The sequence below is a fragment of the Bufo bufo genome, chromosome 3, assembly GCF_905171765.1.
Source record: "Bufo bufo chromosome 3, aBufBuf1.1, whole genome shotgun sequence".
NCBI lineage: Eukaryota > Metazoa > Chordata > Amphibia > Anura > Bufonidae > Bufo > Bufo bufo.
In genome coordinates, this window is record NC_053391.1 from 422765942 (window position 1) to 422779482 (window position 13541).

Genomic DNA, 13541 nt, shown 5'->3' on the forward strand with positions numbered 1-13541 from the left:
CTCTTCTTTCCAAAATGGGGTCACTTGTGGGGTAGTTATACTGCCCTGGCATTCTAGGGGCCCAAATGTGTGGTAAGGAGTTTGAAATCAAATTCTGTAAAAAATGACCAGTGAAATCCGAAAGGTGCTCTTTGGAATATGGGCCCCTTTGCCCACCTAGGCTGCAAAAAAGTGTCACACATCTGGTATCTCTGTATTCAGGAGAAGTTGAGGAATGTGCTTTGGGGTGTCTTTTTACATATACCCATGCTGGGTGAGAGAAATATCTTGGTCAAATGCCAACTTTGTATAAAAAAATGGGAAAAGTTGTCTTTTGCCAAGATATTTCTCTCACCCAGCATGGGTATATGTAAAATGACACCCCAAAACACATTCCCCAACTTCTCCTGAGTACGGAGATACCAGATGTGTGACACTTTTTTGCAGCCTAGGTGGGCAAAGGGGCCCATATTCCAAAGAGCACCTTTCGGATTTCACTGGTCATTTTTTTACAGAATTTGATTTCAAACTCCTTACCACACATTTGGGCCCCTAGAATGCCAGGGCAGTATAACTACCCCACAAGTGACCCCATTTTGGAAAGAAGAGACCCCAAGGTATTCGCTGATGGGCATAGTGAGTTCATGGAAGTTTTTATTTTTTGTCACAAGTTAGTGGAATATGAGACTTTGTATGGAAAAAAAAAAAAAAAAAAACAATCATTTTCCACTAACTTGTGACAAAAAATAAAAAATTCTAGGAACTCGCCATGCCCCTCACGGAATACCTTGGGGTGTCTTCTTTCCAAAATGGGGTCACTTGTGGGGTAGTTATACTGCCCTGGCATTTTCCAGGGGCCCTAATGTGTGGTAAGTAGGTAAATGACCTGTGAAATCCGAAAGGTGCTCTTTGGAATATGGGCCCCTTTGCCCACCTAGGCTGCAAAAAAGTTTCACACATCTGGTATCTCCGTATTCAGGAGACGTTGGGGAATGTGTTTTGGGGTGTCATTTTACATATACCCATGCTGGGTGAGAGAAATATCTTGGCAAAAGACAACTTTTCCCATTTTTTTATACAAAGTTGGCATTTGACCAAGATATTTATCTCACCCAGCATGGGTATATGTAAAATGACACCCCAAAACACATTCCCCAACTTCTCCTGAGTACGGCGATACCAGATGTGTGACACTTTTTTGCAGCCTAGATGCGCAAAGGTGCCCAAATTCCTTTTAGGAGGGTATTTTTAGACATTTGGATACCAGACTTCTTCTCACGCTTTGGGGCCCCTAGAATGCCAGGGCAGTATAAATACCCCACATGTGACCCCATTTTGGAAAGAAGACACCCCAAAGTATTCAATGAGGGGCATGGCGAGTTTATAGAATTTTTTTTTTTTGGCACAAGTTAGCGGAAATTGATATTTTTTATTTTTTTCTCACAAAGTCTCCCTTTCCGCTAACTTGGGACAAAAATTTCAATCTTTCATGGACTCAATATGCCCCTCACGGAATACCTGGGGGTGTCTTCTTTCCGAAATGGGGTCACATGTGGGGTATTTATACTGCCCTGGCATTCTAGGGGCCCTAAAGCGTGAGAAGAAGTCTGGAACATAAATGTCTAAAAAATTTTACGCATTTGGATTCCGTGAGGGGTATGGTGAGTTCATGTGAGATTTTATTTTTTGACACAAGTTAGTGGAATATGAGACTTTGTAAGAAAAAAATAAAATAATTCCGCTAACTTGGGCCAAAAAAATGTCTGAATGGAGCCTTACAGAGGGTGATCAATGACAGGGGGGTGATCAATGACAGGGGGGGTGATCAATGACAGGGGGGGTGATCAATGACAGGGGGGGTGATCAGAGAGTCTATATGGGGTGATCACCCCCCTGTCATTGATCACCCCCCTGTAAGGCTCCATTCAGATGTCCGTATGTGTTTTGCGGATCCGATCCATGTATCCGTGGATCCGTAAAAATCATACGGACATCTGAATGCAGCATGACGGGGGGGGGGGGGGGGGGGGTGATCAATGACAGGGGGGTGATCAGGGAGTCTATATGGGGTGATAACCACAGTCATTGATCACGCCCCTGTAAGGCTTCATTCAGACGTCCGTATGCGTTTTGCGGATCCGATCCATCTATCAGTGGATCCGTAAAAATCATGCGGACATCTGAATGGAGCTTTACAGGGGGTTGATCAATGACAGGGGTGTAATCAATGACAGGGGGGTGATCAGGGAGTCTATATGGGGTGATAACCACAGTCATTGATCACGCCCCTGTAAGGCTTCATTCAGACGTCCGTATGCGTTTTGCGGATCCGATCCATCTATCAGTGGATCCGTAAAAATCATGCGGACATCTGAATGGAGCTTTACAGGGGGTTGATCAATGACAGGGGGGTAATCAATGACAGGGGGGTGATCAGGGAGTCTATATGGGGTGATCAGGGGTGATCAAGGGGTTAATAAGTGACAGGGGGGGGGGGTGTAGTGTAGTGGTGCTTGGTGCAACATATTTACTGAGCTACCTGTGTCCTCTGGTGGTCGATCCAAACAAAGGGGACCACCAGAGGACCAGGTAGCAGGTATATTAGACGCTGTTATCAAAACAGCGTCTAATATACCTGTTAGGGGTTAAAAAAAACACATCTCCAGCCTGCCAGCGAACGATCGCCGCTGGCAGGCTGAAGATCCACTCTCTTACCTTCCGTTCCTGTGAACGCGCGCGCCTGTGTGCGCGCGTTCACAGGAAATCTCGCGTCTCGCGAGAGGACGCGCCGGCGCGTCCACCCAGAAGAGCAGGGCCGCCGCAAAGACGCAATCCTGCGTACGGCGGTCCTGAGGAGGTTAAAGAGTAACTAAACCTTTAAACAGTTTTTAATATGATGTCCCTAATAAAACTATTTCTAATGTACTTTATTTATTAATTTAGTATTTTTCTTATACTTTTACTTCCCTAAAGCACACCATTCAATGTGCGCTTAAAACTCCGTTCTCTGTACACCACTGAGCTATGAAATTTATGAATGGGGCCGCAGCAGCGCTGTGAGTACGGGCAGGAGCGCACACTGCTGCTCCTCGGAGGATTGCCAACTCCTGGCATAGCACATGGGTACCCTGTACCCAAGTACTATGCTGGGATTAGCTGAGCGGAGCGGGCTCCTGCCTGCTTCACTAAGCTAAGAGCTGACATGCAGTTCTCATAGCTTAGCAGGCAGAAGCAGGAGCCGCTCAGAATATGTGCTAGACATATTCCGAGTCCTTTAGACTTCCCATTCGAGCTATACCTTTTCTACTCTGAATAAAAAGACTTACCTCATTCAGGTCTCTGATTTCATTCTCTGCAAGTGACAATATGGACAAATTCTGCGGAAGGCTGGTGGAGGCCGTGCGTAAAGTGGTGATGCTGTTACCGTGCAGGAGAAGGGTCTGTAGAAGAAGAAACAGTTCACGTGATTGACTAAACTAATACTATACACATAAAGGTAAAAAAAAACATCTCATTGGACGCAACCACGGAGATAAGGCAAAGCAATGGGCAAAATGATATACTTCTACGCATAGAAAATCAGTCATTGGTTTATTTTTTATTGCTTGGTTACCAACCTCATTTACACAAAGTAATACGTGTAATTTATTACAAAATCTGCCACCCCTAGCTGAAATGACGCTACCAAGGACTGCAGAATTACTCAACAGTCATTCAAATGAATGAGAAACCATGCAGGTCATGTCAAGAGGTCCCGAGCAGAAGTTCTTCTTCCCGGTGGCTTTCCAATAGAGGCTGTCATTGGCAGGAGAACACCCTCTATAACAGAGATGGCCAACCTGAGGCTCTCCAGCTGTTGCAAAACTACAACACCCAGCATGCCCACACTACCTACAGCAGGGAATAGTGGGAGTTGTAGTTTTACAACAGCTGGAGAGCCGAAGGTTGGCCGTTCCTGCTCTATAATGTCTGTTTGCCCTAAAAGAACATATAGAAAGGGGTTGTGTGTAATTTCCATGTGGTATAATGGATTTCCTTACCTTGAGACACAATAACTTGGAGAGATCGCCGATCTGAGATATGTTATTGTCTGATAAATCCAGATGCTGCAGGGACGTGCAATTGTTTATCTGATCAATAACCTGGAGGAAGATAACACAATGACAGAGAAATCGTTACAATGGCCAGCACAGATCTTCAGAGTTCTGCCATACACCTCCTTAGTAGCAGACTACAAACTGCCACTCCATCTGTATAATCACTGTTACTTCGGGGTGGGTCTGTTGCAAGAGACAAAGAAGCAACAGACTTAAAGGGTTTCTATCACTTTGTTTCACCTATTTAGCTTTCAGACACTAGCGATCCGCTAGTGTCTGCTTTATCTAACCATCCTAATATAAGAGCTTATTGTCCTGCCGTTTAGCTAAAAAAATAACTTATATAGATATGCAAATGAGCCTCTAGGTGCTATGGGGGCGTGATTAGCACCTAGAGGCTCCGTCTACCTTAACAAACTGCCGCCGCCCAGCGCGTCCCTCCAGCCCGCCCATCTCCAGCTGAAGCGATCCTCTCCGTGCGCGTCTCTGTTCTGCGCATGCGCAGTGAATGTCTGATCGCTTCCCTGCTCAGACATCTCCACTGCGCCTGTTCCTCGGAGCACTATGACGTCATCGGCGCAGGCGCAGTGGAGATGTCTGAGCAGGGAAGCGATCAGACATTCACTGCGCATGCGCCGAATACGAGGAGCATCGCATTCCGGAGGAGATGGGCGGGCTGGAGGGACGCGCTGGGCGGCGGCAGTTTGTTAAGGTAGACGGAGCCTCTAGGTGCTAATCACGCCCCCATAGCACCTAGAGGCTCATTTGCATATCTATATAAGTTATTCTTTTAGCTAAACGGCAGGACAATAAGCTCTTATATTAGGATGGTTAGATAAAGCAGACACTAGCGGATCGCTAGTGTCTGAAAGCTAAATAGGTGAAACAAAGTGATAGAAACCCTTTAATTGAGGCTGGTTCGAAAAGCATTTTTGGCGCTGTTTATCATGCGTTTTCTGTGTGGAATCTGCACCAAAGAACGACTCTAAAAAGCCCCCATTCGTTTCAGTGGGAGGCAGGACTTGTGTTTTTTTTCCCCAATCTGAAAAAAAAAATGCGTGGAAAAAGAAGCGGCAATAGAAGAATCCGCACTGATTCTCCTATTCAAAAGAACGGCAAGCTGAAAAAAATATAAAAAAATGCGCCAAAAAACACACTGAAAATCATTCATTAATTTTGTCAGTGTGTTTTCAAAATCTGTTGCGTGAACAACCCCTTGCAGTAGAAGACCTGATTGCCCTTTTCTTTTACTTGCAAGTTTTAACTCAAACTCTTGAATGATTAGGTGTTCCCAATGAAAGTTTAGTGAATGAAAATCTGAAATAAATCCGCTGCAAAATCTGCATGCAGATTTGTCATGGGTTTTGTTGCGGATGTGCAGCAGATTCCACCTTAGGCCTCTTTCACGACTGTATGGCTTTTCAGTGTTTTGTGGTCCGTTTTTCACAGATCCGTTGTGTTTCCGTTTCTGTTCCGTTTTTCCATATGGCATATACAGTATACAGTAATTACATAGACAAAATTGGGCTGGGCATACAATTTTCAATAAATGGTTCTGCAAAAATGGAACGGAAACGGAAGACATACGGATGCATTTCCGTATGTGTTCCGTTTTTTTTTTCCGGACCCATTGACTTGAATGGAGCCACGGAACGTGATTTGCAGGCAATAATAGGACATATTCTATCTTTCAACGGAACGGAAAAAAGGAAATAAGGAAACGGAATGCATACGGAGTACATTCCGTTTTTTTTTTGCGGAACCATTGAAATGAATGGTTCCATATAGGGACAGTATAAGGAATGCAAAAAACGGCCCGTAAATGGAAAAAAAAAAAAACTGTCGTGTGAAAGAGGCCTTATGCTGTGCAAAAGGTAAAATTCACAGTGAAAAGTCCACAAAATAAATCGACATGCTGCAGATTTAAAATCCACACGGCAGGTGAGTTTCTGCATAGATTTTGCAGTGATTTTTCTGCAATGTCTGGATGAGATTTGATAGAATCCTATCCACTTTGACAGTACTGTAATATGCTGAGGATTTTTCACCCACAAAATCCAGGTGGAAAATCTGCTCTGTGAGAACATACCCCCCTCACGGATGCACACTCTCTAACTGTTAGCGTCCATTCACACGTCCGCAAGTGTTTTGAGGTCCGCAAATTGCAGATCCGCAAAACACGGGCACCGGCCATGAGCGTTCCGCATTTTGCAGACTGCCCATGGCTGGCACTATGATAGAAATGCCTATTAGGACATGCTCTATCTTTTTTGCGGGCCTACATCCATTATATATTCAGTTACTTGCATTTCTTGTATGTACCTTTAAATTGTTTCCTGCAAGGTTCAGCCATTCCAAATGCACCAGGTCTTTGAGTCCTTCCACATATCCTATACTGTTGTGAGGTAGATTTAGTACTCGCAAATGGACCAATTTTGAAACTCCCATCATCCGAACAAGACGGTTATTGGCTACGGAGAGCTAAAATAAGATGGAGACAAATGAATAGGTATCAGTATGCCTGCCTTACCTGAGCATATAGTAGGTTGTAGTGAAAATCTTTATTAATCTTTAGGGGGACAGATGTGACATATTTTATGCCACACAACGTGTGTCATGTTGATTTGGCCACATATTTCATCCTTTGCAAAGCGTAAAATCTTTCATTTAAATTACCATGGATACTTTTAATGCATCTTAAAGGGGAACTAAACCCTAAAAAACATAAATAACTTGAATACATTTAATCCATAGAGCACACACAGCTATATCTACAAGGTGATCCCCAGACTGCTGCCATAAGCAGTTTAGGAGAAATCTTGCAGACAAAGAACTTTTTCTTTCCCCCACTGTTCTCCATCTTCGGCACAGAATGGCTAGTTGAATGTGCCTGATGTCTTACACTGAACAGGAAGTTCAGGAGAGGTGTGGGGCTCAACCACACTGAAATGCAGATCAAACTGTTAGAGGAGTTCCTGTCCTTGGTCCCCACAGCCGCTTTCTCTTTCACTCCGCTAAATCCTATCCTCTGCCTCCCAGCCTTTTCAACTTGCTCACTCCACTCCAGCCAACTTAATTGTATCGCATTTACCCACTGAGACAGAGCTCAGCAGTGCAGAGAGGTGGTGAAGGACCTGTGTCACAATGTGTGCAGAACTCCTGTGCTGTGTGTGTGAAAGGGTAGTGGTTTCCCTCTAGTCGTAGTTCTTTCCTTATACTCACCCCCTGTAATGTCTTCTGATAGCCCATAATAACATCCTATAAATGCTGGGAGTTCTAGTTCTCCCTCTCCCTATAATGTCCACTGATGCCCCATATTAACAGCATAAACATGCTGGGAGTTGTAGTTCTCTCCTCCTATACCCCTTTCCCTATAATGTCCACTGATGCCCCATATTAACAGCATAAACATGCTGGGAGTTGTAGTTATCTCCTCCTATACCCCTCTCCCTATAATGTCCACTGATGCCCCATATTAACAGCATAAACATGCTGGGAGTTGTAGTTCTCTCCTCCTATACCCCTTTCCCTATAATGTCCACTGATGCCCCATATTAACAGCATAAACATGCTGGGAGTTGTAGTTATCTCCTCCTATACCCCTCTCCCTATAATGTCCACTGATGCCCCATATTAACAGCATAAACATGCTGGGAGTTGTAGTTATCTCCTCCTATACCCCTCTCCCTATAATGTCCACTGATGCCCCATATTAACAGCATAAACATGCTGGGAGTTGTAGTTATCTCCTCCTATACCCCTCTCCCTATAATGTCCACTGATGCCCCATATTAACAGCATAAACATGCTGGGAGTTGTAGTTCTCTCCTCCTATACCCCTCTCCCTATAATGTCCACTGATGCCCCATATTAACAGTATAAACAAGCTGAATGTTGTAGTTCTCTCCTCTAATACCTGTCCGACTAAAATGTCCACTAATGCCCCATAAGATCAGCCTAAGGCCTCTGTCACACTTGCGTTGTTGGGATCCGGCGTGCACTTCCGTTGCCGGAGGTGCCTGCCGGATCCGGAAAAACGCAAGTGTACTGAAAGCATTTGAAGACGGAGCCGTCTTCAAAATGCTTTCAGTGTTACTATGGCACCCAGGACGCTATTAAAGTCCTGGTTGCCATAGTAGTAGTGGGGAGCGGTATACTTACAGTCCGTGCGGCTCCCGGGGCGCTCCAGAATGACGTCAGAGCGCCCCATGCGCATGGATGACGTGATCCATGTGATCACGTGATCCAAGCGCTTGGGGAGCCCTGACGTCACTCTGGAGCGCCCGGGGAGCCGCACGGACGGTAAGTATGCTGCTCCCCCGCTCCCCGCTACACTTTACCATGGCTGCCAGGACTTTAGCGTCCCGGCAGCCATGGTAACCACTCTGAAAAAGCTAAATGTCGGGTCCGGCAATGCGCCGAAACAACGTTTAGCTTAAGGCCGGATCCGGATCAATGCCTTTCAATGGGCATTAATTCCGGATGCGGCCTTGCGGCAAGTCTTCAGGATTTTTGGCCGGAGCAAAAAGCGCAGCATGCTGCGGTATTTTCTCCGGCCAAAAAACGTTCCGTTCCGGAACTGAAGACATCCTGATGCATCCTGAACGGATTTCTCTCCATTCAGAATGCATTAGGATAAAACTGATCAGGATTCTTCCGGCATAGAGCCCCGACGACGGAACGCTATGCCGGAAGAAAAGAACGCAGGTGTGAAAGAGCCCTTACACAACTGAGTAGAAATGACTAGAGAGGAAGATCTGATTTCTGACAGATGGGAAGGTTTCCGTCAGAACAGGCATTTTCTCTCACTGACTGTCGCTACAAAACCTTGTCTGGGTTAAACTTGTATATTTGAGTGGGGAGGTAGATATAGTATTCTGAAGTCTACTACAGTATCATATGGTGGTAACCCAGCTTTCCCAGGAACCTGAAAGGCAAATCTGCTTAGCTGCGACACTAGGAGTGATGAGGGGAATCTGTCTTGGTAGATTTATTATTCTGGTCTATTACAGTTCCACATGGTGTAAGCAAATCTATTTTGTACTATTACTAACTAGGAGATTCCTTCCAACAAAATGGCCACTCTCGCAGTGCGTGACAAAAGTTATGTAAACCCAGATGCCTCCTCCTATACTTCCTGCCTTACGTGTACCAGCAGGAGAGGGGGAGAGGACATGGCTGCAGCCTGAGACAACAATGCACTGCTTTCCTATTCTATTTCTTATGGTCTGCAATTGTGATATCTGACAAAACAAAAGCAAATAAAGACTCATTATATGATGTTGTGCTTGGCTTCTGGCTTTAGTTCCCCTTTAATTACTAACCTGTGTAAGATTTTTGCATTTCTCTAGGTGTTCCAATTTGATGATCTGATTCTTGTCCAAAATTAGTGTTCGAGTATCAGCTTCACATGGTAACGTGGGACTCAGCTTCTGCAGACCTTGGCCAGACAGATCCACTACAGTGAATGGAAGAACAAAAGATCAGTAACAGCCTATGTGCATTACCAAGGACCTGTCACTTCTGACTTTTAGTAAATACGGTACTTGTATTCCCCATGGCATAACAGTTCGGAAGTATCTCTTCATAGCCTTATTGTCCCCCCAGCATCTGCTGAATGGGCTGATTTCCACATCCCTAATCTTTTGTTGCAATGGAGGATAAGCAGCTGCCAAAAATGCCTGGCATCCGCTTATCTCTATTATCCTATAGGAGCCAACACATTTATAGAGTCAGGGTGGTCAGTGTCAGTGATACGGAGCATATGGCTGGCTCTACATGACCCCGTCCAGAGGGCAGGGACATTATTATTTCTTTGCAGGGGCTCCATAACCAGAATTGCATTGTAATTCGTCTGTGGGGTGAAAAGCTGATGTCATAATGGCAAGAATTAAAGGGCTTTTTCAAGTGACCTCCAGATTGATGTAAGGTCATGAATATCAGATTGTCAGGGGTCTGAATCTGGGAAGCCCCGCCAATCAGCTGTTTGAAGGGGTCGCGGTGCTCCAGTGAGCGCCGCGGCTTCCTTCAAGCTCGCCAAGCAAAGCGCCGTACGTTGTATAGCTGCTGTGCTTGGTATTGCAGCCCAGGCCCATTCACATGAGCTGCTCCTAGGCCGATGAATGTGACGTCACTGGTCTAGGAAGAGGCCACAGCTGATCGGCGGGGTGCTGGGAGTCAGATATTGATGGCCTATCCGAGGACAGCTCATGAATATTAAACTCCTTTAAGGCTATACGGCAACTTGTGGCCATGCGACATTGCGACTATAACGACAGAGAATGCGATTGTGATACCACTAACTGCAATTATAGCAGCGCGATATTGTGATTGTATCTCACTGTGTAGTCTTATGGCTCATGTATACAAGCAAATTTCACGTGTCATGTTTATAAGGCCTCATGCACACAAACAGATTTTGTTTCCGTGTCCGTTCCGCTTTTTTTGCGGAGAGAACGCAGACCCATTAATTTCAATGGGTCAGCAAAAAATGCGGACAGCACACCGTGTGCTATCTGCATCAGTATGTCTGTTCTGTAGCCCCGCAAAAAAAATAGAACATGTCCTATTCTTGTCAGTTTTAGGCATTGTTACAATGGATCCGCAAAAAAAAAAAAAAACGGATGGCATCCGTTTTTTTTTTGCGGATCCGCAAAACACATACGGTCGTGTGTATGTAGCCTAATTGACAGCACCCCCAGAGAAAACTGAACCATTAAAGTCAGCCGAGGACCACTACAGTGGAGTAAAAAAGTCCTAATTATGCGCATGTCATATCAGCGCCATATTTTGCAACTTTTCACTTCTCTCACAGGTTTTTAAAAGTGGCACTAGTGGGCGGTGCTTAGAAGGAGGGGCGTGGCCTTTTGCACCCTGACAGATTTACTAACATTTTTGACAGAAATCGGCGTAGATGACAGCTCAAATCTAGGCGAGCTAGGAGTTCAATTTCTGGAGCATGCACTCAGGGACGGATTGGCCGGTGGGGCGATGCACAGGGGGCCCCTGAGCCCTCCTCACGGCCGGCCAATAGAAGTTTTTGGGGATGTATTTTGTGCTGTTGGAGGTATTTTGTGATGTACTGTGGTATTTGGCTCTGTTGGGGTGGTATAATGTGCCACAATATGGTATTGCTGGCTCTTCCTTCCATCAATTTGGATCCGACTACAAAACGGGGCCACTTTTAGTATTTTTTCCAGGGCCACTTTAAGTTCCCAGTCCGCCCCTGCGTGCACTGATTACCTATCCTCAGGGCAGGTCAATATCAGATAGGCGGGGGGCCCACCCACAACAGCAGGTTGAGGAGGCTGCGTCTCCCTCGTAGCGGTGATGCAGTGTAATTAAAGCAGTTAATCCCATTCACTTAAATGCTAGAGGAAGGTAGAATTACACTGCACGGAGACGGCAGGTAGACGCTGAGTTCCCATTGTGTAATATTGGGGCACAAGCTGCGCTAGTCTTCCTGATGAAAGGGACAGATCCTATGATGAACCCCTGAGAATGTGAACAGAGCCTTATCTGAGCACTACCACTATGGGGTTATTTCACAGGACAGATCTACTGGAATGGCTGTGGAGATTAGGACAAGTGACATGTTCCAGGAGGCGATACAAAGATATGGCGGACAGAAAATGTACTAAATATCTATGCATCAGGCTTGGTCTCCGCCTCTCCCTGTCAGTTTAACCGTCACATTAACCCCAAACATGAATGACGGGAAACGTAGTCCGGTCACAGCCAAAAGCATTCAACTGGAGAACTGGAAAAACCACAACTCCCATGACCCCTCGCGGCAGCCCCGAGCCCGCTATTGTCCCCGCGTCAAAACATTCCTGAATACGGCGAGTATAGTGCAGAGCAGCGGTACCGCACACACATATATCCTGCAGGGGACCCCGCTGCCGCCAGCATTTCATTTACCTAACCCGTTAGCAGACTCTCCCGGAGACGAAGTAACCTCCTCCCCCGCCATGTTACACGCAGCTTCTCAGCTCCCCGGCAACCAAAAAGTGTCACTGCATCACTTCCGTACCACCAACTGCGCGCTGTACTCCCCCCTTGTGGATGATCACGGAACTGCATAGGACAGTACTAATATTGTGGATAAAATGATAAACACTTCAGTAAATACACAGCAATTTTTCATTGGTGTTGGTTCCCCCACTTTTTTTTTTTAGTTTTTTTTCTAAATAGCTGTGTGAACGGCATTTGTTTGCGTTTGGTGTCTTTCACTATAACAAAAGTTATATAGAATGCCCTAAAACAATGCCAGCTACGCCAGCAGCAAGAACAACAAATAATGCTCGTGTCCTGCAGTTCATATTTCTTATAGACACTGAGCTATAATTGGAGCAGGGGTTTTTAATGCAAAAAAACTTCAAAAAAACTGCTGGTGCAAAAAATGCCACTAAAAGCATGAAATTTGCACTGGCATTTTCTATCACAAAAAAAAAAAAAGGTGGCTAGCATGCATTTCACGTCTTTTTCTTCCCTGCGCTGTTTGCCACCATTCGGCTTGCATGTCATTAGCAGCACATCTCCGGTTTACACTGAGAGATTACTGCCAACCAGCAAGCCTTTTCATGCCCAAATAAAAGATTCAATACCCTAAAAAAACAAAAAAAATACAAGATTACACTCACTGGTAATCACTTTTCCATGAGCTCATGACAGCACCCTTGAGAGAGACCGCATCTTAAGGAGGGACCCGGCCTCTATCCACCAGTTATTTGTGAGAAACTTGTCCTAAATTTTTTTTTATATTTTGTTCCATTTTATTTTTATATATATATATATATATATATATACACACACTCACTGCCTTAATTCTACGTGGCATTGATTCCACAAGGTGCTGATAGCATTCTTTAGAAATGTTGGCCCATATTGATAGGATAGCATCTTGCATTTGATGGAGATTTGAGGGAGGCATATCCAGGGCACGAAGCTCCCGTTCCACCACATCCCAAAGATGCTCTATTGGGTTGAGATCTGGTGACTGTAGGGGTTATTTTAGTACAGTGAACTCATTGTCATGTTCAAGAAACCAATTTGAAATGATTCGAGCTTTGTGACATGGTGCATTATCCTGCTGGAAGTAGCCATCAGAGGATGGAGACATGTTCTCATTCTGTTTACGCCAAATTCGGACTCTACTATTTAAATGTCTCAACAGAAATCGAGACTCATCAGACCAGGCAACATTTTTCCAGTCTTCAACAGTCCAATTTTGGTGAGCTCGTGCAAATTGTAGCCTCTTTTTCCTATTTGTAGTGGAGATGAGTGGTACCCGGTGGGGTCTTCTGCTGTTGTAACCCATCCGCCTCAAGGTTGTGCGTGTTGTGGCTTCACAAATGCTTTGCTGCATACCTCGGTTGTAACGAGTGGTTATTTCAGTCAACGTTGCTCTTCTATCAGCTTGAATCAGTCGGCCCATTCTCCTCTGACCTCTAGCATCCACAAGGC

At 45.2% G+C, this 13541-nt stretch overlaps 1 protein-coding gene across 1 annotated transcript in view; it reads right to left on the reverse strand.

The window, feature by feature from the left end:
* CEP97 (centrosomal protein 97) overlaps window positions 1-12108 on the reverse strand; it is a 43801-nt gene extending 31693 nt beyond the window's left edge. The window contains exons 1-5 of the mRNA XM_040424925.1: window positions 11997-12108; window positions 9401-9534; window positions 6399-6557; window positions 4020-4121; window positions 3306-3419 (exon numbers count right to left, since the gene is read on the reverse strand). Of these exons, the coding sequence (XP_040280859.1) occupies window positions 3306-3419; window positions 4020-4121; window positions 6399-6557; window positions 9401-9534; window positions 11997-12048 (561 nt within the window). The 5' untranslated portion in view covers window positions 12049-12108. The remainder of the gene's footprint in view (window positions 1-3305; window positions 3420-4019; window positions 4122-6398; window positions 6558-9400; window positions 9535-11996) is intronic.
* Between the last annotated feature and the right edge of the window lie 1433 nt (window positions 12109-13541).